This window comes from Chinchilla lanigera, unplaced genomic scaffold, assembly GCF_000276665.1.
Source record: "Chinchilla lanigera isolate Chin_1 unplaced genomic scaffold, ChiLan1.0 scaffold00012, whole genome shotgun sequence".
NCBI classification, from domain to species: domain Eukaryota; kingdom Metazoa; phylum Chordata; class Mammalia; order Rodentia; family Chinchillidae; genus Chinchilla; species Chinchilla lanigera.
In genome coordinates this window covers 26,825,451-26,853,370 of record NW_004955413.1, presented here as the reverse complement: position 1 = coordinate 26,853,370, position 27,920 = coordinate 26,825,451, and the positions used below count along the sequence as shown (strand labels likewise).

The window sequence follows — 27,920 nt, the reverse complement described above, 5'->3', positions numbered from 1 at the left end:
GCCCCCGGCTCCAGGCACAGCGGCTGCGAGGGCCGCGGGCTGCAGGCGGTGCCCCGTGGCTTCCCCAACGACACCCAGCTGCTGGACCTGCGGCGCAACCACTTCCCCTCGGTGCCCCGGGCCGCCTTCCCCGGCCTGGGCCACCTGGTGTCGCTGCACCTGCAGCACTGTGGCATCTTAGAGCTGGAGGCAGGCGCCCTGGCGGGGCTGGGCCGCCTCGTCTACCTCTACCTCTCCGACAACCAGCTCTCTGGCCTCAGCGCTGCTGCCCTCGAAGGGGCGCCGCACCTGGGCTACCTGTACCTGGAGCGCAACCGCTTCCTGCAGGTGCCGGGCGCCGCCCTGCGCGCCCTGCCCAGCCTTGTGTCCCTGCACCTGCAGGACAATGCCCTGGAGCGTCTGGGCCCTGGGGACCTGGCGGGCGTGCGGGCCTTGCGCTGGCTGCACCTGAGCGGAAACCGCATCGCTCAGCTGTCCCCCGGGGCGCTAGGGGCGGCTCGCGAGCTGGAGAAGCTGTACCTGGACAGGAACCAGCTTCGAGAGGTGCCCACGGGGGCGCTGGAGGGGCTGCCCGTCCTGCTGGAGCTGCAGCTCTCAGGGAACCCACTCCGGGCCCTGCCAGAAGGGGCCTTCCGGCCCACGGGGCGGTCCCTGCAACATCTCTTCTTGAACAGCAGTGGCCTGGAGCAGGTGGGCACCTGGCGTGTGGCAGGGGACACAGCACAAGGCCACCCACGACCAACATGCATTCACTCAGCCTGTGTGGCCATGGGTGCCAGGTTTTGGGCTAGCCATGGGAACCCTGGGATAAACACCTCGCCCCCTGCCTTAGGGAGCCCAGGTGTGGGTGACAGGCCAGGTGGATCTGTCGCACGGCTAGAGGCGCGCCCCAGGGGACATGTGGGGAATGAGGGAGGGCGGCGTTTCGGTCCAGGTGTTACCTAGCCTTGGCCCCGCCCCCAGGCTCGTTAAGGGGGTGGGGCTTAGGCAGAACAGAACGAACCATGAACTGGGCATGGGGTGACTTGGACATGAGACCCGCCGGTTATGGAGCCCCACAGTTCCCTTGCTGTCTGGGCCACCTGGGGCTCTCCAGCTTCCCTTCCACAGACCGAGTGTCACTCGGGAGCTCACGCCAGGGCCTGGCACCTCCTTGCAGATTTCCCCAGGGGCCTTCTCTGGCCTGGGGCCGGGGCTCCAGAGCCTGCACCTGCAGAAGAACCAACTTCGGACGCTGCCCGCCCTGCCCAGCCTCAGCGGGCTCGAGCTCATCGACCTCAGCGCCAACCCCTTCCACTGTGACTGCCAGCTGCTGCCACTGCACAGGTAGCGCACCCACCTCCCCGCCAAGCCTGCGCGGCCGGGTCGGTTCTCTTTTCTCTATGGTGCTAGGCATTGAACCTAGGGCCTTGTGCTCACTGAGTGAGTGCTCTACCACGGAGCTACATCCCCAGCCCTGTTTTAGTTTTTGAGACAGGGTCTTGTGGAGTTGCCCAGGCTGGCCTTAAATTTGCAGTCTTCCTGCCTCAGCCTCCGTAGTGGCTTGGGTTACAGGCATGCACCACCATGTCCTGCTCCTGTTACTATTCTTACTCCCTTTTCATGAAGGACACGAGGCTTGAAGTGACTGAGGGGCCACGTAACTGGTGAGCCACAGAGCCAGGACTCCGAGCAGTGCCCCGCTAGATCCACTGTGCCCGTTAGATCGCCCCCACCCCCTCAGGAAGGTCAGGCCGCGGGCTCCCCAGGCTCTTTCCTCCGCAGGTGGCTCACCGGGCTGAACCTGCGAGTGGGGGCCACCTGTGCCACCCCCCCTGGCGCCCGGGGCCAGCGGGTGAAGGCAGCAGCTGCTGTCTTTGAAGCCTGCCCAGGCTGGGCTGCCAGGAAGGCCAAGCGGACACCAGCATCCAGGCCAGGGACCCGCAGGACCTCAGTCAAGGGGAGGCCGTGAGGAGCTCCAGGTGGGCCCGGGGGTGGGGCGGGGCTTGGGTTCCGCATCCTGGGAGCCGGGCTCCAGCTTCTCCAACTCGTGGGCCCCGGAGCTGAGCAACGGCCCACGCCCTGCTGTCTCAACAAAGGCCCCTCCTCACCTCCAGAGGAAATGATTATGTGCCGTTTTGTTCTGTGGGACAGACAGCGGCCTTTCCTCTAAGCCACGGAACCCTGGTCCCAGTGTGTGCTTAAAGTCCATCGTGTTTCTGCTGGAGTGGTGCTGACTGGGCTCTTCCCACCCTGACCTCGGGGCATTGCGAGGGACGGGAGGTGCGGGCCAGGTGCGCGTGTGCTGCTGGGTCTGCTGCCATCCCCCACCCATCAGCACAGGCTGCACCCCACTTCACCTCCGCATCCTGACTCAGCTTGAACTCACAGTTATGACACCAGGCAGCACTTCGGAGAAGGGTGTGTAGGACACAGGCCGCAGGGAAGGCCGGGGGCCTTGTGAAACCGAGAGTGACGGCAGGCGGGGAGATCTGCCTCCCTCGGGACCTACGTTTGCAGATTGGGGCTCCTGGGGTCCTTGGTGTTTGGATGAGTTCCCTGGGCTGCCACAACCAAGTACCACAAACCGGGTGACCCAGAAAGGCAGGAATGCGTGCCATTCGGGAGGTCTGAGGTTGGAAATCACGGTGTTAGGGGCCGGTGTGACACCTGAGAGGAAGGGTGCTTTCCCATCAATCATCCTCCAGGACTTGCTCGCCTGAGAGGTCTCCTGGCTTTCAGTGGCCAAATCCCCACCTCCACATGGTTTTCACGTGAGCTGCCTCTGTATCTGTCAGTGGGATTCCCCTCTCTTTCCCCCGCCCCCGGCAGTGCTGGGGATTGAACCCAGGGCATAGTATATGGTAAGCAGATACTCTACCACCGAGCTACATCCCTAGCCCATTTATTGACTGATCGGGACAGGGTCTCATGTAGTTCAGGCTGGTCTCAAACTCATGCAGCTTCCCCAATGCTCGGGCAATGGTTCACTCCCAACCCTTTTACAAATTGTGAGAGAGGGTCTTGCTAAATTGCCCGGGCTGGCCTCCAACTTGCAATCCTCCTGCCTTGTTGGAATTACAGACATACCTGGTACGAATTTCCCCTTTTTATAAGGACACTGGCCATAGTGAGGCAGAGCCCAACCTAATGAGCTCATTTTAATCACATTATTGCTCTAACAAGGTTACTTTCAAGTAAGATTAGGCTCTGAGGTACTAGGGGGCGAGGACTCCAACACACCCCCGAGGGGAAAGTATAGCTCGCCCTGTAGGGCGTTCTGGAAGGCTGGGGTGAGGAAGGACTCCTCAAAGCCCCCAAGCCGGTGAGGGGGGGCACTAGTTCTGCCACAGAGGCACCCAGCTGTCGGCTTTAGTGCCAGTAGCGATGTGGTCTCCGCCAACACTCCCGTGCCACTAGCTGGTAGCCGGCAGCCCCAGGAGAGGGGTGTGGGGGCTCGGCCAGGCCGGTCCACCCCAGCTCAGGGCATGGCTGGAAGAGTTAGGGCCTTTCAGAACATTTCATTTCTGACATGAAGTAGATGTCCCACCTCGCGCCAGCCCTGGAGTTCTGAGTCATGATCTTTACTTTCTTCTTTTGAGTGAGCACCATCTTGCTAAGTTGCCCAGGTTGGGGTCAACTTCTGACCCTCCTGCCTCAGCTTCCTGGTGCTGGGATTACGGGCGTGTGCAGTTGCGCAGCTTGGTTCTGGGCTACTTCAGTGCAAGTAGCGGCTTCCTCCTGGGGATGCACAGGCCCTGCACCCTGGCACGGCCCAGCTGAGGGGGCCGGGCCACACCTGCCTCACGCTCTCTTGCCGCCCTGGCATAGCTGGTGTCTGCCAAGTGGGAGGTGCCCCGTGCCGTTGACAGGACCATGTCTGAGTGCTCGTGGTGATATGATGAAGCGATCCGGGCTCCGCCCACTGCTGTCATTCAACAGTGAGTGGAAGCGACCGCCCTTCTCCCTCTCCTGCACCGGAGGACCGATCACAGAGCCCGGCCGCGGTGATGGCGGGCAGCTGAATAAATGCGAAGCTGCACCCCCTCCCCCAGCGGAGGGTCCAGGCTGCTCATTGGAAAACGGGTGCAGAAAGTGATGACTTGGTCTAATCTGCACTGGCAGCCACTGTGACCCTCAGGCGTGGAAGCAGGGAGCCGGGCAGGGACAGCAGATTTCCATGGGACAAATCCAGGTGCCCGCAGGCACCTGCAACCCAAGTTATGCGCACCTTTTCCCACTTCACCAGCACTCAGCAAAGCTGACATGCTGTCAGGCCTGAGCCAGGGGCTAGGGACAGGTAGGACCCAGGCTGCACCTCTGGGGACCTTGTAATTTGGGGAGGGGAGTGGCACACGACGATGTTAGGGGGCACCCAAGGTGGTGACGGGTGCCACTGCGGGTCCTCTACGTCTGCACTTAATAGACTTCAAGGTGGCCCTGGGCACACAGCGAGGGCACACTCCCCCACAAGGAACCTGGGAGGCTGCCCTCCTCTTGTGGCACCTCTAGCGATGGCTCCTCCTTTCAGGAAGGCCGAGTGGCCGGGGAGCCGGTTTCCCGGGGCGCTTCAGGCGGGAGGGGCCCTGACCCGCTACGCGAGACGGGGCGTTCTCTTCCGCTGGGCTCCTGGGCCAGCTGCAGGCCCGGGGCACACTCAGGCACGCTCCTGTCTGCCCACATACACAAGCGGCGCACGGCTTCTGAACCGCGACTGCCCCAGCCCAGGCTCTCCCTTGCAAGCCTGTGCGCGTTCTGAGGTGAGGCTGCGCTGATGGCCGCGTCCGGTCCGGGTGCTGCACAGCGCAGGGCCGCCGGGTCGGTGCCTTGCGGCAAGCTCCCTCAGCGGCTGCTGCAAACACCAGCCTGCGATGACTGCACGCTGTCCCTGCTCAGGGATGCACCCACCCGGGGCGCCAGACCCTGGCACAAGGGCTCAAGGGGCCTCTGAGGCAGCTGGGCACAGCGGCAGCCCTTATGGGACAGACCGAGGGAGCCGCTGGGCCCCACGCGGGGGGAAGGGATGGGCCGAGGGCCGCAGGGAGTTCTGGAGAGCACACTGGGCTTCAGGGAGACCGAGGGGCAGAGCAAGAGCAGACACGAGCCGAGCTTCCAGGATGCTGTTTACAGGAGCGGGAGAAGGGCCCGAGAGCAGCAAAATCCAGCCAGAGGCGCGAGTCAGCTCCCGGGGGGGCACGGCCCTCCTTTCGTGGCACCTCGGCAAAGACTGCCACGCCCCACACCAAGGCCACACCCGACCCCAGTCCAGCAAAGGGAGGGAAAACGTCAGGTCCAAGCCGGGGCCCCCTTCCGACCCACCGCGATCCTGGTGTCGCAGGGTCCTGGCCTCCACCTGGCACCAGCTGTGCCAAGGTCACGGGCTCTCTGAGCCCATCCGCTCCTCTCAGGAAATGGCAGTGCCTGTGCCCAGGGGCAAGGTGGAGAACGCCTTGCAGGTCACCAAACCCCAACGCTGGGGTCCCCATGGGTGAGGCGTTCTCCTTGGCTCCCTCCGAGGCGGAAGAGGCTTGCTTTGCGTCAGCTCGGCCGCTCACAGCTTCCTTCCCAGCGCGCTCGGGCGCTCACAGGCGATCGCAGGCCGTCTGCCTGCGCTGCGTGGCGCTGAGGGTGGGGAGGGCGGGAGGCTGCGGGAAGTGCGGAGCTAGATGCGCAGTGCCGCACACCTGTGATCCCAGCGCTCCAGGAGGCTGAGGCAGGAGGACTACAAGTCTGAGCACAGGCTGGGCAAATTAGTGACTTACTGAGCTCCTGTCTCAAAAAGTAAGAAAAAGTAAAAAAAAAAAAAAAAAAGTAAAAACAGGGCTGGGATGTACAGTAACTCAGGGTGACAGCTGTAGGTTCAATCCCCAGCACTTGAGAACAAAAAAGTGGACAGCAAGTGTGCTTGCTTGGAAAATGTGGGGTGCGGAGACTGTCACACAGACCAGCGTGGGGGCCTCGGGCAGCCTGGGTCACGGAGGCCCTGCCAGGAGGGCAGGCGGAGAGGGAGGCCCACGGAGTCCTGGCCAGTTTCTCCGAGCGCGGCCCCACACACCAGGCAGGGTACTTTACATCAAAGGCTCAGCTCCAGTGACGGGGCAGAGGGCGACCTCTGCTCCCCGGCCCAGGGGGTGCCCGCTGGGCTCCAGCGGCTCAGTCATCCGCCTCCTGCTTGATGCTCTCCACGGGCACAGGCAGCCCCCCACCGGGAGTCTTGTCGGGCGAGGCCCAGTCCAGGTGCTCCTCCTTCACACACACGGTGATGACTGCAGGGGACAGTGACGTGTGCTCTGCGGCAGGGCCTAGCTTCCCGCAGCCAGGGCCGCCAGCAGGTGGCAGGCAGCTGGGGACACCCCTGCCGCCCACTCACCTCCCAAGGCAGCAGAAGAGGCAGCCGGGGGCCTGGGCGCACCTAGCCAGCCAGCAGGCCACGCAGAGATGCTGGCACCGCGGCTATCCCCAGCCCAGCACGCGCGGCGGGCGGAGGAGGAGGAGGCGCGCAGGGCTGCCCACTGTGGCGCGCGGGCCCAAGGTTAAGGACGGCTCGGTGCCCCGCAAACTCCCCCACCTCGGCTCTCTCCTCTGTGCCCAGGGCGGGAAGGAGAGGCGACCTCCCAGCGCAGCACAGGCCGGCCCTGCCTCGCCCCCTGGGGACTCTTACTCTCGCCAGGCCCCGGCTCCGACTCGACCATCCCTGCAGCCTGCGGCTCGTGTTCCAGCAGGGGCTTCTTGGAGCCCTGTCGGAGGGCCCGGGGCTTGGCTGGCGGGATCCTTTTCCCTTGGAATAAAAACGGAGTCAAAGCCAGCATTGGGGTCCATTCCGTGTGAGGCCTGCTGAGCAGGCTGCAGGGCAGAGCGGCAAGGTGACAGTTTGGGACAGACATGTGCCCTGAGGTCAGCCCGTCCCTCCAGCGGGCTTCTCCACATCCTGCGTCCTGCACCCAACCCGTGCAGCCCAGCGCCTCCCCGACGCGGGCCACACCTCACCCTGCCCCGCCCCCGCCCGGGCCGTGACCCTGCTCCGGGTCTGGCCTGTGCCAGGACGTCCTCTGCGTGCAGTGCCATGCTCTAGCTCTGGGTTCAGCTCTGCCCAACCCCCCCCCCCCGAACCTGGTGCTAAGGTGCTGCCACCTTCAGGAGGCAGTGGCCCAGGAAGCCGAGTCTCTTCCTGGCCTCTCCCTCAGAGCCCAGCAGCTGCAGGGGCCCAGGGCCGCACCGCCTTGCAGTGGTGTGGCACCCCCTGCGCTCCTCTCCCTCACCGTGTGACCATCTCCGGGGACCGAACTCCTATCTATATCTGGGTGCCCAGAAGCCCATGGGTCGGGGGCAAGGCAGAGGCGAGGAGGGCAGAGGCCGGACTCCTTCGGCTCAGGGCTGCCCGCATCTCCTGAGGGTGGTCCCCCTCGGAGAGAGCCACACAGAAGCAGAGGCTCCTGGGCACCAGTACCTGGCTGTCCTGGGGCACAACTTACTTTTTTTCCCGAATTGTTTCTTTTTCTTCTTTGTGGCTTCTTTGGCCTTCAGAGGTGTGGCCGGTTCTGTGGGTGAAAGACAAGCGGAGCAGAGATGAGGGCCCCCAGGAGGGAAGGCAGAGCGGGTGATCAGAGAGGGGGTGGGCGGTGCGGAGCGGCTGGCGGGCCTAGTGCTGGACCTGGCGATCCGTGGGCAGGAGTGAGCAGATGTGGGCAGGATGCAGCAGGAGCGCTGCGGGCCAGGGGAAGGGAGGGAGGAGAGGCCCGAGCAGGGCGGCGGGCACTGCTGAGGGCAGCTCGAGGCTTCTAACTTCATGCCAAGAGCCGAGCCCGGCACTAGAGGGGCGCGGGTGGCGGGGGAACAGGGACGGGGCAAGCGCCTCGAGCCCAACCTGTGGCCACCGGCGGCTGCAGCTGGTAGCCGGTGAGCTCGCACCAGCCCACGGGGTAGATGTCCGGGGACTCGCAGTCCACCCACTGGTCGTACTCGCTGTCCCAGCCGTCGAAGTGGATGCTGAGCAGCCGCTGCACCACCCGCTTTACCGTGGCCACGCAGATGAGCCGGGGCTCCATCAGGTCCACGGCCTCCAGCTTCATGCCCACCTTGAAGCCGTGGTTGGGGCAGTCCTGGGGGGCGGGGCGGGGGAGGGGCTGGCGCGGAGGGCGGCAACACCGTGACCACCACGCCGGTGCGGTGTGGGGCTCTTGGGGGAAGGGGCCGGAGCTGCTGCCCCACAGCACCACAGACCCCGGCTCCGTCCGGGCTCTCACCATGTTGAAGAGTCTCGAAGGCGCCGCTCTGGACTTGGTCTTCTCCAAGTAGGTCTCCCAGCTGAAGGTTTGGGCCTCGTACCCTGCGGGGGTGGGGAATTCCGACGCAGATTGCGGGGAGCGGATGCAGGAAGCAGGTTGGGGAAAGTGGCACTCTGCCCGAAGGCCACTGCGGCTTGGCCAGGACCCAGCCTGGGGTCTCCATGGCAGCCACCTTCCCTCCTCCTCCCCAGAACACCTGCTCCTGGACCACAGTCCGGTTGCACAGGCTGTTCACTGCTCAAACAAGCAGAGCTCTGTTCACCAACCACCCAGCACCTACGGTGTAAGGGCTGGCAGTGGCCGGCAGTGGCTGGCACCTCTCCCATACCTTGAGAACTCCATGGCCCAGGGTTCTACGTGACCAGCACTCTGGCCCTGTGACCTCACCCTGCAAGGCCAGTGTGCGGTGTGCGAGGCTCACCTTTCGGGGGCGTGAGCTCGATGTCATTCTTCTGGCAGAAGGTGGCTGGGAAGATGGCGTGGGAGGAGGCATGGTAGCAGAACCAATCAGAGCCATCGGTGGAGGGTCCCCCGTCCACACAGATCATCAGGTAGCCGTCCAGGAGGACCTAGGGGAGTGTGGGCCACGGACGGGTGCCACGGCATTGGCTGTGTTCCCGTAAGGCGGGCGGGCCCTCGTGTGCACAGCTCTGCCTTCCCACAACAGCCGGCATGCCCTGAGCTGCGCCCCTCAGAAAGCCAGCGGGAGACACTGGAGCCGTGGGAGCCGGGCCCTGGCCTACCTTGCAGATGGTTGCTACGCAGATGTTACCCAGGTTCAGGGGATCGATGGCCTCCAGCTTCATCCCCTCCTCAAACCAGCCACCTTCTGTGTAGACAGCGCGTACCTGCAAGGAACAGGGCACCTGGTGAAGGCCAGGCGGGTGCGGGGGGCCTGGGGAGGCGGGACAGTGCCGGGAGCCGCCAGGCTGCTGGACCTGCACTGGGTCCTGGGCTCGGGGAAAGGCACTCGGGGGCCACGCCTCACCTTCTTGAACAGGTAAGGGACGGCGTCACAGTAGATCTTCCGGAAGGTGGGGTGATGGGCCATGTCACTCCGCCTTTCTGGAGGGGCAGAGGACATGGGGAAGAGAAGGGAGGTAAAGGCGGCCTGGGGCTCCTTGGTGCCTGCCCGGAAAGGTGGCTCCTCCAGCAGGCCAGTGGCCCGGCCCACACCTCACTGGCATCCCCCGGGGGCCTGCTCAGCCTCAGACCCAAGCCCCCCTGCATGACACACAGGCCAGGAGCTGCAGGACCAGGTCTCAGTTCTACCACTTAGCCGCTGGACTGAGTGACCGCGGTCAGGGGACTCGGCCCCTCTGGACGTCAGTCCTGGTCCCTCCTCCCTGCCACTCCTGGGGACTGGGGACCCGGGGTCACGCTGGCCCGGGGTGCTGCTGACCTGACATCTTGATGCCGTGGCCAACACGCCGTGACCACCCCACTGGGTGGATCAGGGGGCTCCACATGTGACACCAGAAATCGTCATCACTGTCGCCGTCCTCATAGAGGAGCCGCAGGCGGCCCCCGATCACCGTGTCCACCACGGCCATGCGGGTCCGTGACACCTGCGACTTGTCCACGACTTCCAGGCGCATGCCCTGGCGGAAGGGGTACTTCATGCTCTCCACCATCTGCAACGGCACGGAGCACAGCCGCTCGGCCCCCAGGCCCCTCCTCCCGCCTTCCTGCTCCGTCTGGAGCCGGCGGAGGGCAGGGATGGCGTGGCGGGGGTCAGGAAGTGACGGGGAACCTGTGGCCTGCAGGCTTGCTCGGGCCCCACAAGGTGCATGAGGCCGCATCACCCAACGCCAGCGACTCAGGTGGTGGGGGCCCCAAGCCTGCTTGACGGAGGAAGCCCGAGTGAGCAGAGGCCAAGTGACGTGCCCAGTCACACACTCACTGAGCCCGGGGGCTGGTGACCGGCCTGGGCACGGCCCTCCCAGCCCGGGCCACCTCCTCACAGACCCCTGTGCCTCCTGGGCCTCTGCTGATGGCAGTGCGGGACTTACGTCTCCAGGTATCCAATCCCACTCTCATTCTGAGCACTGCAGCAGCAGCAATCTGTGCCCTCTGACCCAACAGGGACAGGGGCCAAGACCCCAGAGCGGACCGCAGAGCCGTGGTGGTGGGGCACAAGTGGGCAGCAGACGCCTCGTGTGCTGTGGCTTTGGGGCCCTCGTGCCTGGCTAGGGCCTTTCCAGCTCCAGGGCCCAGCAGGCTCCAGATCAGCCCCGGCAGAACAAGACAGACAGTGCTGTTCCCATATAGGCCAGCAGGGGGAGCTCTCTGCGGCCACGGAGCAGTCGACAGAACAAGCTGACCTAGAATCCCAACAGACTCCTGCCCATTCCATCTTTGTTTCCTGTGTTGGCTTCCGAGCCACTCTGGGCTTGGCCATCAGGGCAAAATCCAAAAGCCATTTTCTCCACGAAGCCCGCTTGATAACCACTCCTGCTCTGTGATCACAGGGCCAGTGTCCTACATTTTCTGCACCCTGCCAGAGGTACAGGGCCACGTGGGGACATGGCCTCCAGCCCCTGGCTCAGAGACCTCAGATGCAGCCCAGGCCTCTACCCAGGTGAGCCACAGCTGGAGCCCAACAGAGGCAGCAGAGTCTCCGCTGCAGGCCTGATCCCTCTGACTGGTCACCAAGTGACTTAAAATGAAAGAACTTTTTTCTTCGTGGTACTGGGGATTGAAGCCAGGGGCACTGTACCATTAAGCGACATCCCCAGCCCCTCGCTTTTTTTGTACCAGGAATCAAACTCAGGACCTTGAGAATGCCAGGCAGGTGCTGTGCCACAGAGCTATATCCCTGGCTCCAGCCCTTTTTTGAAACAGGTCTCACTAAATTGCTCAGTTTGGTCTCAAACTTGTGATCCTCCTGCCTCAACCTCCTGAGTCGCTGGGATTACAGGTGTATGCCATCACCTAAGTAGATTTTTAAAAATATAATCAAATGCCACATAAATGATTTTGAGGTATATTTCTAGTTCGGAACAGTGGCTATTTTATAATTATTTGTGAGCTGGGTGTGGTGGCTCATGCCTGTAATCCCAGCACTTGGGAGGCTGAGGCAGGAGGATCGTTGCGAGTTTGAGATCAGCCTGGGCTACAAAGTGAGCTCAAGGCCAGCATGAACTGCATAGCAAGAGCCTGTCTCAAAAAGACAACAACAACAAATTATTTGTGTGCATGGTTTTCATTGCCTCTGCCTCTAAATTTCCTCTGGAGATTCCTGGGTGGCAGGGCCTCATCTACAAGTACTGTTCATTATAGAGTCCACTGAGTGAGCACTCCGGAAGGGTGTCTCCAGCAAAGGTGAGAATCCTGCAGCGCAGAAGTCTGACAGCAGCACAACCGACACAGCCGGGCCCAGGGTCAAGGAGGCGGCCACTGCCCCGGGCGGCGCTGGACTCTGCAGACCTGCGGAGCCACTGAGCGCCATCAAAGCAAAAGGCTCTTAGAAAACACACTGCACTGACGGGCTGGGGACAGGCTCAGGGACAGGGCTTTTGCGTGTGTGAGACCAGGGGTTTGATCCGTAGCACTTTCAAAAAATAAATAAAAACCTGGAACCCCGAAGAGCCCCCACCAGACCTTGATGTGGAAGTCCACGGGCAGCGTCCGGGAGCCCACCAGCCGCTTCATGAGGTAGCCCTTCCAGTCAGTGAACTTGGCGTGGATGGCTGTGGGGACCAGCACCATCCTGTCACTCAGAGGATAACTCCTCTCTGCCACTCCAGGGCAGCAACCACCTCATCTCACAAAACCAGGTCCCGCAACTTGGATCCTCCCAGGGGTTCCGTCCCACCCAAGACCCAGGGCTCCCCCATCAAGGGCCCTAAGGGACAGGGAACCTTCTCGCCGACTCACTCCGGGGGGGCACCAGGATCTTGCTGTTGATGGCACACCAGCCGATAGGGTGGACGTCCACGGTGCCCAGGTTGCACCAGAAGTCATGGCTGGCATCGTTTTCAAAGCCTTCATAGCGGAGCAGCACCCGATACCCTGAAAGGCAGGCCCAGGGCACCGTGAGGGAGGCTGGGCTGGAGAGGGGTCTCCTCAGGCCTCCCCTCGCCTCTAGCCCGAGCCAGACTTCTCGATGTCATTCCAGGAACTCCTTTCAGGCAAGTGGGGTTCCTGCTGTCCCCAGTAAAATGAATCCATGCCCCTTACCTGGAAGGCATCAGGGCACAGGCCGTTAATCCCGATACCCTGGCTGTCTGTGGAACAAACCCAAAAGCTGCCTTTCCCAGCCTGGCCAGCTCTAGTCCTCCCAAAGGTAAGAGGATCCCAACAGGGAGAGAGACTCCCGTGGGAGGAATTTTTTTTTTTTTTTTTTTTTTTTTTTTTTTTTTTTTTTGTCTTTTTTGAGGCAGGGTCTCACTACACAATTCAGGCTGGCCTTGAGCTCACTTTGTAGCTCAGGCTGGTCTCGAACTCATGACAATCCTCCTGCCTCAGCCTCCCAAGTGCTGGGATTACAGGCGTGCGCCACCATGACCGGCTAAGGGGTATTTTTTGATCTGTGAAGCCAGCTGACGACACTGCCCACCCCGAGAGAGGTCACCGCACACACGGCCCAGACTGGGCCTGGCCGGAGGGCCACTCGCCTGCCGCCTGGATGACAGAGGCGATCCAGTACACCCGGCTGGGGAGCACGGCGTCGCTGTTGAGCACCTCCACCTTCATTCCCTTCAGGACGTCTTCCCACTGGTCATAGAGTGGAACCTGTGTGGCGACGGGCACGTTTGGGGGCATGAGCTGCCTGGCTGCAGGGGGAGCGGGGCCTCAGGCCGAGGCGTCGTGTCCCGCTCTGCACCTCAGCTTTCCCCACCCCCCGCTGGGCACAGACAGCCAGGCCTGTACCGGCAGGAAGAGATGGCCACTGTCCCGAAGAGCGGGGCACAGGGGCTGGGGCAGGTGAGGTGGCGGGCGGAGGCCCGGAGTCACAGACCTGACACCTGATCATCACAGGGCCCGCTCCTGCCCAGCCACCTCGGGCACGTCACGCCTTGGTGAGCCTCAGTCTCTCTGTCGCTGTGCCAGCCTGTACCCTGGCAGCACGGCCTAGCACCCCCTGTCCCAGGCCTTTGCCTGGCACAAAACTACCCTGGTGACCGTCACTCAACCTGGACGGGACGTGTGGCGATGCCCTCATTTCTCGCAGCTGAGACACAACGCTCAGCACTTACAACTGAAGAGGGAGCAGCGACTTGGCGGAAGGGCCTGGGCACAACACAACTGCTGCATTCATGGCACCCAGAGGCACGGTGGGAAGAGCGCCAGAGAGGATCAGAGGGACCACTTCCAGCACCCAAGGCCACGCCTCCAGGACCCACCCAGTCGCACCCAGGAGTATGCTTTACTGGTCTGCTAGGCGGTCCCTCCGCCAACGAAGCTGACATATCGGGATCAATGGTGACACACAGGGTCTCGATAAATTGCTGCCCAGGCTGGGCTCAAACTTGTGATCCTCCTGCCTCGGCCTCCCAGGTCCCGGGACTATAGGTGTGCACCGCAGCACCTGGCTGGTGAACACTGGACCTCAAGTCCATCCCACTACGCCCTCGCCCTTCTGGCTCCTCAGTGCTGGGCGGCAGGGAGCCTCCTGAAGAGGTTGGCGGCGGGAGCCACCCCGCTGCCACCTGGGCCCGGGCCGTCCAGAGGCGGCCTGCTCTGCGAGGCTCTGCGGACAAGCAGGCGCCAGGGAGAGGGCTGCCGAGTGGGAAAGGCCCCGAACAAAAGCGGGACAGAGAGATCTTTAGGTGTCAGGTGTCACAAGCAGGGGCCCTCAGAGCTGGCGCAGCGGAGCCCGCTGCCGGGCGCCCTGCACACGTTTGCGGAGGATCTGCAGGAAGCGGACACACAGGTAAAACGGAGCAAGCAGAAAGGCCGCCCGCCGCTCTCTCCGCAGGGCCTGCCCGGCCCACAGGCAGCCGCCCTCCTGCAGTGGGCAGGGAGCACTGAGGGCCGCCTCGTCCCTGGCTGTGCCCGTCCCTGGCTTCCGTCCCTCCGAGGGGCACTCACGTGTTTGAAGCAGCTGACGGGTGCAGCCTTGTAGCTGTGGTCCTTCAGGAACTTCCCCCAGTCGAAACCGAGCACCAGAGCTGCAGAGCGGAAAGGGCGCAAGTCCAGGCTGGGGGTCTACGCTGCAGCCCGTGAGGAGCTGCACCCCGAGGAGTACGGGGGTGCAGAAGTGGGGCCCTTTCCGAGCCCAGCAGTCTCCCGGACGCTCTGCACCACGGCGCCTCTCGTGCCACCATACCTGCCCCAGCGGCGGCCATCGGGATGGAGAGGACTGAACCTACAGCCCGCCAGACCCTCAGGTCCAGAGGGACCCTCAGGGAGCGGCTCCCTCTTCTCCCCGCAAAGACAGGGAAATTCAGCGCCCATCCTAAGCCCCAACGCCCTCCCTGCCTGCCTGCGACCACACCCCGGGGAGGGAGGAGGGCCGCACACCTGGGGCCCCGTGTCCCTTCAGTCAGCTCAGGCCAGCCCCCACAGGACTGCTCCGGGCCTCAGCTAATGCAGTCAGAAAGCGCCGCGCTCAGGAGAGAAAGGTCCCTTCCCCATCCTCCCAGCCGCTCCACACCTGCTTCAAACCAGACCAGGGCCTCAGCTGCCCGGGCACAGGACGAAGCAGAGAGAAATGAGAGGCTAATCCTGGCTCCCGAATGCCCACGGAGAGCGTTTGGGCAACTTCGGGCTGACGGGCAGGATACAAGCCCCAGAGAACCCGAAGGGTGCGGTTAGCAGGGCACCTTTTTGTCCTCTACTAGGGAAGGCTGCCTGCCTGGCCCCCACCCCAGGCCTCTGCCACCTCACCGTCTTGTCCTGTCGGTGTCCCATCTGCCAGCTGTCCTGTGCCTTGGGCGTGCAGGAAGGCTCCAATTTTAGCAGACCAGGCCGCCTTGTGCAGGACTTTGGCTTTCTTGGTGGGTGGTTTTCCCTGGAGGGAGGAGATCAGAGCGTGGGGCCTGCTGCTGGGCTACGACCCTGGCCTCTGGGCAGTTACTCAGCCCGGCTGGGGCTTTAGTTTCTGGGTGACCCTAAGGACACTTAGCCCAGAGGCCAGCTGTGGGGAGGGGCGGGGCAGGGACAGAGCTGCAGGGAACGGGCAGGGCGGGGGAGGCAGCATCTCTCCGCTTCTGCTTCCCCAGGAGCCTCTCCCTTCTGTCTCCACCCTCGAGACTTCTGCAGGCCCACAGCAGAGGGTGCGCTACACGGGGGCCAACAACTCTGACGGAGGAAGCCACATGTGAATCTTCTCGAGAGATGTCCATGCTGCCACCAGGGGCCCAAAGAGGATGTCCCTTAAAGGACAGGTCCTGATATGGTCCGGACCTTGTAACTTAAAACACTGATGAGAAAGGCCAAGAGTTTAGAGATCAGTGAAACAGAATGTGGGTTTTTAAAATTTTTTTTTCCAGTACTGGGAATCGAACTTATGACCCTGCACTTGCCAGGCAGGCGCTGTGCTGCTGAGCTAAATCCCCAGCCCCCAGAGTGTGGGTTTAAATCACAGAGAGCCCTAGTCCCAATTTGTAATTATATAACTTTCAGTAACTTACTAAAATTTAAAACAACCTTTGAGCTTTTGGACTATAGATAAAATTTTTTTTGTCTGTGGGAGACAGGATCTATGTAGCCTAGGCTGGCCTAAAACCCTCTGTGATCCTCCTGCCTCAGCCTCCTAAGTGCTAGGATTACAGGTGTGCGCCACCACACCTGGATCTAAAATAGAAACACTTTTAAGTTCCTTTTTTGGGGGTGGTAGTGGTACTGGGGATGCAACCCAGCGCCTTGCTGATGCTAAGCATATGCTCTGCCTTTGAGCCACATCCTTAGCCCTTAAATCCTTTCTTTTTCAATACTGTGGAATGAACCTAGGGCTTTCACATTAAGCTACATCCCAGCAACCAGTTTTATTTTTTCAAACAAGGGCTCACTATGTAGTCTAGGCTGGCCTTGAACTCATGACAATCTTCCTGCATCAGCTTTCCGAGCGCTGGGATTACAGGTATGTCCCACCATGCCTGGCCTCCCTGCTTTTAAATTTTGAGACAGGGTTTTGCTAAATTGCCCAGGCCAGGGTCAGGGATATATAGCTCAATGGCACAGGCACCTGCCTGGCAAGCACAAGGTCCTGAGTTTGATTCCCAGTACCAAAAAAACAAACAGATAAATAAATTGCCCAGGCGGAGCTTAACTTGTAATCCCCCTGCCTCAGCCTCCAAGAATGCTGAGATTACAGATATGCATCACCGGCTCCTTAAATCCATTTTTTAGGGTCAAGAGTGCCAAGCCCTGGGCTGGAGATATCGCTCAGTGGCACAAGCACCTGCATGGCAAGCGCAAGGTCCCGAGTTCAATTCCTGGTACAAAAAAAAAAAGCATGCCAAGCCCTAAATGAGTACCAAAAAATCATTAGGTCCATGAGAGAGATGAGCCCAGTGTGGTGGTGCACGCCTGTAATCCCAGCACTCGGGAGGCTGAGGCAGGAGGATCGTTGTGAGTTTGAGACCAGCCTGGGCTACAAAGTGAGCTCAAGGCCAGCCTGAACTGCATAGCAAGACCCTGTCTCAAAAAAAAACCAAGAACAACAACAAAAAACACATGAGGAGAGAGATGTTTCTATGCCCTGACTAAAACCCACAAAGCAAGGGGAGCAACGGCAACTGTCTCCCAGCGCCACCATAAAGGTGTCAAGCCCCCAGCAGAAAGACCTGACACAGAAACTAGTCAACGTCTCGGCAGTGTTTGCAGAATTTGCTGCATGTCAGAACCAGTCAGGAGCACTTCAAAATCCCCACGTCCAGGCCATACTCCATCCCAATTCCACCAGAACGTGCGGGGTCGGGGGCCACGCGCAGCGATGCTGTGAACTCTCCCAGGCGACCCGAACAGGCCGCCAAGCCTGAGAGCAGGGCTGTGGGCCCTGGAAACACTGCAAGGCGGGGCCTGAGACTCGGCTCCAGCCAAGGTTGCCAGGGCTCCCAGGGCCGGACCTCATCCGAGCCCCTGGCCCTCAGCTCCTTCAGAAACACGTGACTCAGCAGCACACGGCTGAGAGATGTGTTTTCATCTCCCCAAATTCTACACATCAATCAATAGATCTGGCAAGGTTACCTAGGCGGCTGGCTGCCTACAGTGTGAGTCAGAGACAGGGCCCTGACCCTCAGGCCTGGTTCCCAGCTCCCACCTCAAGGCTGTTATAAAAGTACAGTGAAGACCAAGGCACCAGACTCCCCCAAGGTAGGACCTGTTGTTTTGTTTTGTTTTTTGGGGTTTTTTTTGAGACAAGGTCTTGCTATGCAGTTCAGGCTGGCCTTGAGCTCACTTTGTAGCCCAGGCTGGTCTCAAACTCACAACGATCCTCCTGCCTCAGCCTCCCGAGTGCTGGGATTACAGGCGTGCGCCATCATGCCCGGCTGCACCAGGGTTTCTTGTTCTGTCAAGTTTGACACAGATGGCCACAAGCAGGGAAGGCTACAAGCCCACCAGGCGCTGGGTAGCTCCCGTCTTGGCACCCAGGGCTGTGGAAGGGGCAAGTGTCCGCCTCACCTGTAATCTGGCCAGGATGCTGGCTTTCTTGGAGTTGGAGGAGTAGCTCCGGGAGCAGGAGACGCTGCAGAACCGCTTGGTCTTGGAGAAGAAGGCCTCCCTTGTGCCCACGATGCCGCACATCTCACAGACAGCTGCAAGGGAGCTTGGTGAGTGACTCGCCTGACACGGTCACCTCAGGCCGCACAAACGCATTGCAAAATCTGCGCCACTGCGTTAACCCGTGAGCCCCAGCCCCCCTGAGGCTGACGGAACTGGGCTAGGACAGGTGCTGTGCACGTTTTGTCTTTTTTCCAGACAGGATCTCACTGTGTAGCCCGGGCTGGCCTTGAACTTGCGATACTTCTGCCTCAGCCTCTGGAGTAGCTGGGTCCACAAGTGCGCAATGCCTGCCATGTACCTCTCAATCGAGCTCGCCCACACTACGCTGCTTGCTTCCCTTGCTTGTGCCAGCAGGGAGGCTGAGAGAAGTCGTGAGGACAACTGTGGAAGCATGCAGGTGTTGGCAAGTTTTCAAGGGAGGAAAATGAGAAGAAGAATACACAAGGAGGCCGGGTGTGAGGGCAAATGCCTGTAGTCCCAGCACTCAGGAGGCTGAGTCAGGAGGATTGCTGAGTTAGAAGCCAGCCTGGACTACATAGTGAGTTCAAGCCCAGCCTGAACTGCATAGCAAGTCTCAAAAAAAAAAAAAAGAACAAAACAAAACAAGAATACACACAGAGAAAAGGTGCCAAGGCATTTAACCTCTGCAGCTCTGTTTTCTCATCTAAATAGTCAGAAGACTGAAGTAGTTCCGGGACGCAACCCTGCCTTCACACTGGAATCACCCGAGGAGCCTGAGATTCTAATGACCTGACCCGTACGGGGCACAAGCATCTGTAGGTTGTTACCAGGTCCCCAAGGGGTTCCTTCGAGTCCCCTAGGCCTGCTGGGTCCCCAGTGATTCCTTCATGTGCTAAAGCTCTGAGATTTCGAGAGAAGAGCTGGAAGAAGATAGGAGGGAGAAAGATAAGGACAGAAAGGAAGAGAAGACGAGAGGAATGGAAAGGAAAAGAGGTTCAACCGGCAAAGACCTCAGCTTACTCTTGTGAAGAGCGTAGGTACCCAGGAGCGGGCCTGACTGTCCACCGCGCCTCTTCTCACGGGCAGCCTGCACTAGAAGCCTGGCACAGGGACCCAACAGCTACCCAACGTCACATCTCTGAAGACAAAGGGCTTCCAGGTGAGCCCTGGGGACCCTCACCTGCTCACCCTGCCCAGACCCTTGGCCCGTATCCTGCCTCTCACTCCCAGCTCCCTGATTCCTGATTCTGGCTTATTTCTTGTCCCTTTGGGGAAAGGACTCAACACTGCTTCCCATCCTCCGCCCAGTCACGCAGCGTGAAGGCAGCACCTGGCGTCTAACACGTGCTCAATAAACATCGGTTGTATGAGAGATGACTGAAACCACGACTGGAAACCAGGTGACAGCGCAGGAGATGGTCCCTGTGGCCAGGAGTTAGACATCTGATCCCTGGGCAGTGTTTTACATCTGGACGGCCAGGGCCCGTCCCCCTCTCCCTCCCCATCTTATTCTCCTCCCGACTCCTTCCCATCTGCTCTTCCAGGGACACCGCGAAGGCACCTGGCTCAGAACCACTGCCGTCCATGGGGCCGGAGCGGGGCGCCGTCCCAGGGCTGAGCAGGTGCAGCGGGGAGGTGGGCAGCTCCCCCGCTTCCCGATCCTCATTTTCCGCCTCACTGGACTCTTCCAGGTAGGAGCTGCTCTCACTGCCCACACTGCTGTTGTAACTCCGGAAACTGTCGTAGCCACCGAACAGCTCTAGGTCGTCGTCTTCCTCTTCTTCCTCCATTGGCTCTAAAGGGGGCGTCTCCTAGTGGGAGAATGACACCGAGCAGGCGGAAGCAGCAGGGTTGGGTCAGTGTACAGGGAGGGAGTCTGCAGATCTGCTCTTGACCTCCTTTCTGGTGCTCTGACACTTTTGGGGGGCCTTCCAAACACCCCTTTTGGCAAACACCAAGGACGACTCTCTACATATTTCTTCTCCACCACAACTCAACAGAGCAGCACAAGACATAAACATGTGTGAGGAACCCACCCGGTTCTTCTGGGGAGTTACAATAACAGCACTTTAATATGGATGAGAGAGAACACCGCTGCTCCTTGACTTTCACATCCCCAGAAACCCATCATCAGTTGAAAATACTGTAAGCTGAAAATGCATTTATAAACATCTTAGGTTAGCAACACAGAACACTGCAGAGTGTTGGGTTGTTTCCCCATGACAAACAGCTGAGTGGAAGCTGCAGCTTGCGGCCAAAATGCCCAATACCGAATCACATTGAGTATCCGTAGCTTGGAATCAGAGCAAAATTCAAGATTCAAAGCACCAATTCTACTGAATGAATATTGTTTCCACATCATTGTAAAGTCAGTAAACTATCATTTGAGGACCTGAAGTCTATGTGAAAATGTCCTAAATAATTCACAAGGACTCTCTGGGGGAGGAGATGTACATTAGAGTCAGTCTTCCCTGTTCAGCACTTGTACACCAAAATACCCTAAACTCAAAAACAATTTAAGGAGCTGGGGCAAGCGCAAGGTCGTGAGTTCGGTTCCCGGTACCGGAGGAAAAAAAAAAAAAAAAAAAGGAGCTGGGCGTGGTGACACACACGCCTGTAATCCCAGCACTCGGGAGGGTTGTCGCAAATTTGAGACCAATCTGGGCTACAAAGTGTGCTCAAAGCCAGCCTGAACTGCATAGTGATGCTCTATCTCAAAAAGACAAAAACAAACAAACAAAAAAAACAATTTAAGTCAGAGAAAAATTAATAGAAGACCCAGGGTGAAAAAAGAAGACCCAGGGTGTCCCAAGGAATATTTGAGAGGCAGGTGGCAGAGAGAGCTACGGCATAGTGGTAGCGTATGTACCACAACTTCGGGTTCAGCTCTCATCCTAACCAGCTCTATGGGCCCTTGGGCAGCTCATTTCACCACTGCCAGCCTCCAACTTTCTTATCCATGGAAGAAGACAAACTTCAGCTCACAGGATGTGAGATGTAAATGAGATATTGTCTGTAAATCAACCTAGTAAAACAGGCTCAGGGAAGCAAGGTGGGAGCTCTACTGATTCCTAGCTGCAGGGCCCACAGCAAATCAGTTCCTAGGACCTCAGTCTCCACAGGATGAAGATAATACTACGATGTAATAGGATCTGGGGGAAAAGAGATGCTACAAGTAAGCACTCAGAATGGTGATTTGCACATAGTGAGTGCTCAGTAAGTGGTAATTACTACTGGGATAAAAGCATGGTGTCTCAAATCTTATTTGCCTGGGTTTGGGCCCTAGTGGCTCTATCACGTAACTAAGAGTTTTTGTTTTGTTTTATTGTTTTGAGAAAGGGTCTCATTATGTAGTTAGGGCTGGCCTTGAACTCACTATGCAGCCCAGGCTGGCCTCAAATTCATGGCGACCCTCCCGCCTCAGCCTCCCAAGTGCTGGAATTACAGGTGTGCGCCCCCACGCCCAGCTTAACTGAGATTTCTGCACGATATTTAGCCTTCCTGCCCTCAATTTCTTCACTCACACAAGGAAGACAACTACAAGCCTTCTCTGGAGGATCGTGAAGACGACAGATACGAGATGCCCAACTCTATTTCTAGCAGTTGGTAACAGCTCTGAAAGAGTTCGCTATCATTCTCATTTTCCACATTATTATTCTCCTTCATCCTTGTAGAGTTTTCGAGCTAGTCTACTTCCTCTTTACCACTATACATGCAAACATGTTAGAAAGGAACCCAAATTTAAATGCACAGGGTGCCCAGAGAAGTCGGGATGAATGGGTGGGCGGGTTACAGGCTGCTGGCGTAGAAGGGAAACGCGGAACGCCAGGCTCTGGAGGCTGGCGGCCGTGCCCGCCTCCTCCGGGGACCCCCTCCCTCCGAGCCCCGGCTCCCTAACCGTAGGGACAAGCCGCCGCGCACGGTGGCTCCGGCCCCGAGCAGCTCTAAGCCGCACCTCCCTTTCCTCCCTCCTGCATGGGACAGGCCTCGCAACCTCCAAGGAACACGACTACGAGACAGGCAGGACAGAGGAGACTCGGTAGCCCCGGGTCTGAAGCCAACCTCCCTTCCCCACGCGAGGGAGGCCGTTCCTCCGGAACTTCGTGCCCGACGTGAGCCCGGCAGGAAGAAGCAGGGAGCAACGCGGGTCGCGCCTGGCAGCGTTTTAGATCGCTACCTGTTTACCAATCCTTCCGCCCTCCGGGCGTCGTTAAGAGCCCTAAAGCCAGCTCCACGGAGCAAGGCTCTCGGGGTTCCCTTTACTAGCTGTGTTAAGTCCCGCTCGTCTCACCTCAAGGCTCTGCGGCTTCTCCATGAGACCTAACTTAGTTTCCTCGACCGTCATCAGGTGCGGGAAGCCATATTGGCCTCGCCGCTCTCCCCGAGCTTGTTCATTGGTCGCGTCTCTGAGTCGAAAGCCAATCAGGCTACAGGAAAGAGGAAAAGCCGGTTCCGCTCGGTTCGCGTCGCTCCTCCCCCTGGAGGCTGGGAAGCCGCGGGTCTTTGTGTGACTTGTAGTTAACGCCTGGAGGCGCCTGAGGCGGAGGCCTGGCGTTGCCACGGCAACGGGGAAATTCTGCCCTGAGCTCTTGGAGCTGTTTTTACAGGGCTCCTCATCCTCACCATGTTCTACTTTAAGCAATTACTCAGCACTTACTGAGCACATTTCCAGGTTCCAAAGAATAACCTCGCACCTCCCCACTTAGAAATTTAAGATGGGTTTGTGCCGGGGACTCAGTTTAGACGGAAACTGGAATAGGTGCATGCACAAAGCTAAAAATGAGCCAGGCATGGGGGCTCACGGTTGCAATCCCTGCACTTGGGAGGCGGAGACAGAAGGATCGCTGTGAGTTTGAGGCCAGCCTGGGCTACACAGCAAGGCTCTGTCTCAAACAAAGACTGAATGAGTCCTGAAACCCACCTTCCCTGTGACGTATTGTTTTTCACACTAGTACAAACCAGTACATCGAAAGCATGAGAAAGCAGAAACCTGAGCTTTCCAGAATCATAGTTGGAAAGTCCGAGACTTTGGGAGAGGGAAAGAGACAGAGAGGGGACCACAGTGACAGCAACCATCAGCCTGAGTTGAAATGGCTGTTATTAGGAATCCAGCTGAACCATCTTACAACTCACTAAACACTGGTTGCTTAGCAACAGTGGCCAGCAAGCCCAGTGCTCTGGAGCTCCTGGCTCTGGGGCTCCGGCTGCAGCCAGAGTGCTTTCTGGCTGGTCCAAGCCATCCCTTCTCCTCCCCGACCCCATGCCCTCTCTTTTCAGACTCTTCCCTCTGTGAGTCATTGACCCTCCTGGGATGTTTTTGAGGTGGGGGGATAGTACTGCAGATTGAACCCAAGGAATACTGAGCTACCCATCTCCAGCCGTTTTGATTGCCAGCCCTTCATATTCTGACACAAGGTTTTGCTTAGTTGTTTAGGCTGTCCTCAAATTTGTGATCCTCCTGCCTGAGCCTCCAGAGTACCTGGGGTTAGAGATAGGCCTGCCCCACAGCACCCAGCTGGTTGTCATCCTGAGCGAGTTATTCCCCTCAGCTTGTTCCTCATTTGTCAAGTGGGCCCTTTCTGAGGATGCTGTAAGCTAAGTCAGCAAAGCACCTGGGATACCGCCTCCTGTCCGTCCCTTCCAGGATCCAGGCGTCACAGCACAGTTAAAGACTTGGCCTCCTTTATGCTCCTTCCTCTCAGGTCCGTCCTGGCCCTGAGTCCAGGGGGCTGCAAGACCCTCTGACTGCACAGGCGACCACCGCGGCCCTTCCTGAGGTCTCCGCCCAGCGCACCTGCAGCTGCACCCCGAGGGTCCGGGTCTGGTTCTTCTCCGTCTGGGCCCGGCGGGCCCTGCCTCCGCCCCTCCCCCTCAGCTCCCCTCCAGGCCCCGGCCTCCCCGCCCGCCTCTCCCGAGCCCTTCCCCACCCCCACCACACGGCCTCTCCCAGCGCCTCCTGCATCCCTGTCACTCAGCGCGAGCCGTGCTCTTTGTCTTGCCCAAGCGTCCTTGTGCTGGAGACCTGGCCGACTGGAGGGCGCAGCTGGCAGCTGTGCGCAGGGCTGCGTCCTGTCCTGCTCGTGCGCTCGGCCCGGCGGGCTTGGCCCGCAACTGTGCAGCGAGGGCATGGTGTGGGCGACAAGGGTTCTAAACCTTGCTCTGCAATGTCCCGATGGAAAGGACCCGTGACCTCGCCATGCTCACACCCAGCACTCACAGGCTGGGCTCCAAGCTCATCTCAGCTGCCTAGGACTCCTCTGCATGCATTTTCCTCCTCCCGGTTCCCTCACATGAGCCGTGCATGGTGCCGCATGCCTGTAATCCCAGCACCAGGGAGGCTGAGGTAGGAGGATCACTGTGAGTTCAAGGCCAACCTGAGCTATACAAGCGAGTTTAAGGCCAGCCTGCACATACGTAGTGAAACCGTCTCAAGAACACCAGAACACAAAACCCTCATAGGAGCACGCCTTGCCTCAGGGCTGGGTTTTGAAAAGCTGCTTGTGACTGGGGCAGGATGACCATCCTGGGTGCTCCCTCTCCTCCCTGTGAGCTGAGGGTGGTTAGACCTTGATGTCACCTCACCAGCCTGGAGCAAGGTCCTGTGCCAAGGTGTGAAAAGGCTGATGTTGCTTCCACCTGGACATCTGGCTGGCACTGGGAGACCTGGACTTGCGTTTTCCTGAGCTTTGGACAAATTCACCTAAGTGTATCTGGGAATTGCCGACATGGAACAGGCAGGCTGCTGTGAGCTCCTGTTTCCTTTTTCCTCGGGCTCCTAAACAGAGGGCGCTTACACCCGAGGTGCTAGGACCAGGAGGCGCCCTGAAGAAGTGAGTCAGAGCCTCGGTGTCTCACAGTTTATTCAACGACAGGTAATAAGAAATCGAACTGGACAGGCTATACAGCGATCCCAAGCTTGTATCTACAGGTCATCAACTTTAACTGCAAGGTTTACACTTTTTTACAGAAAGCGAGACTGTGTGTGGCAGAAGAACCAAAACAGGGAGACCTTGCATGTTCTGATAATCACACTGGGTGACTTCTCACTTTTTCATTTTTCCTTTATGAGATGTCTAACAAAAATTTTTCTGTAAGAAGTCACAATTTATAATACGTCAACTGGGCAGTTGCTCCTATTTTGAAAAAGTCATTTCCCTCTCACACCCACAGATTATTTTAATACTTGAAGTTTTATTTTCAGACTTATAGAAAATTTTCTGGAGCATTAAAGTTGACTCAGACCAAACGGGAAAGTTTTTTCCCAGACCATCTCACCAAAAATTTTTTTAAAAAATGAGTATTTTAGCACTCGGGGAGAAACTGCCATTTTAATATACTTATGTACGTGGAACATATTTTTTAAGTAACATGAACCCCTGCTGTACTTTGGTTTTAGAATCTTAAAAATTCTTCCATAAAGTGAAGAAAATAAGGAAAAATTTTCACTTCTGAACCAGTAAATAGTAACTACTGATATTACACATTTTCCTTAATTTTAAAAAACTAGTAAAACCTACTGGAGGTGCAAGGCAGGAGCATACCGGGGCCTCCGCCCTCAGCCTCCCCCCAGCGCGCTCGAACCACACGCGCACAGCGAAGGTCGGCTGGGCAAGCACAGCAGGGTCTGTTCTTAGTGTGCTGTCATCCTCAGGCTCACCTGGCACCTTCACTTGAAACCCCAAATGGCACTGCGCACGGTGGCCCACGCATGAATCCCAGCACCTGGGAGGCTGAGGGAGGACGACCATGGAGTTCAAGCCCAGCTTGGGCAACTTCTCAGTGACTGAGACCTGGCTACAAAAGGTTTTAACTGGACTGGGGATATAGCTCAGTGCAATGACCCTGGGTTCATTCCCCAATAATGCAAATGAAATGAAGCCAAATCAGAAATAACCTCCACAAATGACTACTGCACAGTTCTTAGGTGTTCTAAGGAAAAACTGTTTCATAGGCTAAGAAAGATTCCAAAAAACTTCGTTCAGTTCAAAAAGTCTTAAGAGAAAATAATTTTTCTCTGCTCCCAAAGTACCACCAGGTGTGTTACATGTCTGGCGTACTCCGTGAGAGGTCCGAATTCAATCTGAGCTATCGGTGCCGAGTCCCAGGTCCACGATGCTTGTACCATGGTTTGCCGTGCCTGGATGGCTAGCGAGCTGAAAGCTCATCAGATTCTAGTCTGGGCGGGCAAAATGCCCTTGTTCCATGGGGTTGGCAGCCTGGGCAGCAGTCAGTCCAAGATGTAGGGAACTGGTCTGTGGGAAACATGGTGTGGAGAAGACTGAGGCTGCATCCTCGGGGTTAGGGACAGGCTGGGATGGAGGCCTTGGGAAAGGGATAGGATTGCGGGACCACATGTGACTGGAATGAGAACTGGGGATCGCCTTGGAGGTGTGGGGACTGGACCTGCTTTGGGAACGTGGCTGCTGGGGGCGCATGAGGTTCAGCTGAGCAGGGGACCCCACCTGCTGCTAGAGGAGTCACTGCGGATAGGCCTGCAGACTGTCTCCCGCCTCTGCTCCCAAGGCTTGGGGGAGCCGGCCCATCTGTTCCCTTGTTGCATCTACTGCACGTGATGCTGCGCCCGCTGCTGCTGCATCATCTGCTGTGGTCTCAACACGTCCCAGAATAGGGAAGACACGCTGCTGTGATTCATGTTCATTGGCTGCCTCTGGGGGGCTCATCCCTCCCATAGGTGGCTCGAGTGACTGCCGAGGCAGCTGTTGGCCCAGGCTAGCCCTATGCACGCCTGCCTGCATGGATTCATGTTCTGCGTGGCTGACCTGAAGTGGACCCTCTGCATGGCTGGCAGCTGCAGCCCTGGCTGTCCAGGGAGAAGCTGTGGATGAGTTGGTATACTCGACAGCCCGCTGTTTCATGAATGCAGCCAACAGCTTGGGGAGGGCACAAGGGTTGCTGCTGTAGGGGACAGCTAAGAGGTCCAAGAGTCCACAGCTTTTATAAGGCTTATTGAGACAGTGCCCAGCATGAGTGGGCTGGCCCACTGGCTGTGGAGCCACATTCAAGGACTGCCCGTGCTGAGCCACTGACGTCATCCCCGACTGGAGTTGCTAGGGCTGAGGCAGTCCCTCTTGGGCCCAGGGGAGCTGCTGCTGCATTGCCGTGGGCCCCATCCCTGGCTCCAGATGCCCCCTGGGATCTCTGGCATGGGAAATGGGTTCATACACAAAGGAGTCATCTGGGGCACCTGGTGCTGGATTGGCCTCTGTACAATTTACACAGTGTCTTGGCTGCTCTCTGAATCTGCAAGGCCACTTTTACTCTGTAGATGGGGGCGCTAGCAAGGGTGGCCAAACAGTCAGTGTAGAGCCTGGAGGGTGGCCAGGGATGTTTCCGGAAGGGGTGAGATGGGACATCTGAGGGGTTTTTAGCTGTTCTGTGGTTGGCAAGGTTGGAGTGGTTGGAGAGGCAGGGGTTGGGGAAGGCAGGCCCTGTTGCTGGCCCACTACACAGATAAGCTACATGCTGGCCATCCTCCTGCGCACCATCCTGGACCGCTGGCGCTGCAGCCGCTGCTGCCGCAGCTTTTGCTTGATCCTGAAGCAGAATGGCACAGGACAGTTGTTCTCCTGGCAACGCTTGGCATGGTAGCAGCAAAGGGCAATGAGCTGCCTACAGACGGGGCACCCACCAATCGCCTTTCGCCGGCAGTTCTTGGTATGTTCCACAACTCTCTTCATCTTCTTGCAGGTTGGCAGGGTGCAGCTGGCATCACGACACTGGCGGGCATGGATCAGGGATTGGATGCTACGCTGGATCCTTTGGCGGTGAATATCTCGCGGGTTCTGGATGGCACCAGCCTGCTGGTTGCTGCTCTCACCTTCTATGCCAGGACCTACTTTATCCATCTTGTGGATGTGGTTTTTAGTGTGATAGCAGGAGACACACAAGACGTACTCCTGGGGAAAAAACACAGGAAGTACAGATCAACTCTCAAAATGTAATCACTGAAAAGCATTTTAAATAGTCTGAATGAAGAAAAGTGCTTTTCTTTTGTTGTTT

General features: G+C 58.5%; 4 protein-coding genes across 5 annotated transcripts in view; 1 reads left to right on the top strand and 3 right to left on the bottom strand.

Moving 5' to 3' along the window:
• Window positions 1–6,657, top strand: part of Chadl (chondroadherin-like) — a gene marked incomplete at its 5' end in the record, with an annotated part of 15,369 nt that extends 8,712 nt beyond the window's left edge. Inside the window, 4 exon segments of the mRNA XM_013511352.1 lie at window positions 1–690; window positions 1,160–1,326; window positions 1,765–1,961; window positions 6,572–6,657. Of these exon segments, the coding sequence (XP_013366806.1) occupies window positions 1–690; window positions 1,160–1,326; window positions 1,765–1,951 (1,044 nt within the window).
• Window positions 5,733–22,306, bottom strand: L3mbtl2 (l(3)mbt-like 2 (Drosophila)). 2 transcript variants are annotated; one of them, XM_013511353.1, is made up of 17 exons: window positions 22,192–22,306; window positions 19,462–19,711; window positions 17,838–17,971; window positions 15,099–15,222; window positions 14,301–14,380; window positions 12,884–13,001; window positions 12,144–12,278; window positions 11,868–11,956; window positions 9,667–9,865; window positions 9,253–9,329; window positions 9,008–9,112; window positions 8,686–8,833; window positions 8,223–8,305; window positions 7,844–8,078; window positions 7,452–7,517; window positions 6,641–6,757; window positions 5,733–6,245 (listed from the first exon to the last, which is right to left on the bottom strand). In XM_013511353.1, the coding sequence occupies exons 1-17, from the start codon at window positions 22,243–22,245 to the stop codon at window positions 6,133–6,135; spliced, it is 2,127 nt and encodes a 708-aa protein (XP_013366807.1). In that variant the 5' UTR covers window positions 22,246–22,306; the 3' UTR covers window positions 5,733–6,132. The 2 variants fall into 2 exon arrangements, with proteins under 2 accessions (XP_013366807.1, XP_005379399.1); XM_005379342.2 differs by having other exon boundaries at window positions 5,734–6,245; window positions 9,667–9,898; window positions 22,192–22,305.
• A 2,437-nt stretch (window positions 22,307–24,743) lies between these two features.
• LOC102015709 (histone acetyltransferase p300-like) overlaps window positions 24,744–27,920 on the bottom strand; it is a gene marked incomplete in the record, with an annotated part of 27,134 nt that continues 23,957 nt past the window's right edge. The window contains 1 exon segment of the mRNA XM_005379340.2: window positions 24,744–26,424.
• LOC102016042 (histone acetyltransferase p300-like) overlaps window positions 24,744–27,920 on the bottom strand; it is a 10,049-nt gene continuing 6,872 nt past the window's right edge. The window contains exon 4 of the mRNA XM_005379341.2: window positions 24,744–27,817. Within this exon, the coding sequence (XP_005379398.1) occupies window positions 27,377–27,817 (441 nt within the window). The 3' untranslated portion in view covers window positions 24,744–27,376. The remainder of the gene's footprint in view (window positions 27,818–27,920) is intronic.

What these genes read in the sequence shown, in the direction of transcription:
- L3mbtl2 (XM_005379342.2), bottom strand. Translation starts at nt 22,245, where the DNA reads ATGACGGTCGAGGAAACTAAGTTAGGTCTCATGGAGAAGCCGCAGAGC. An exon ending in GACACCGACAGGACAAGACG is followed by an intron (nt 14,381 to 15,098) that starts GTGAGGTGGCAG and finishes TCCGCTCTGCAG; the next exon opens with CTCTGGTGCTCGGTTTCGAC. An exon ending in CTCTGTCATCCAGGCGGCAG is followed by an intron (nt 12,279 to 12,883) that starts GCGAGTGGCCCT and finishes CCTGCCTTTCAG; the next exon opens with GGTATCGGGTGCTGCTCCGC.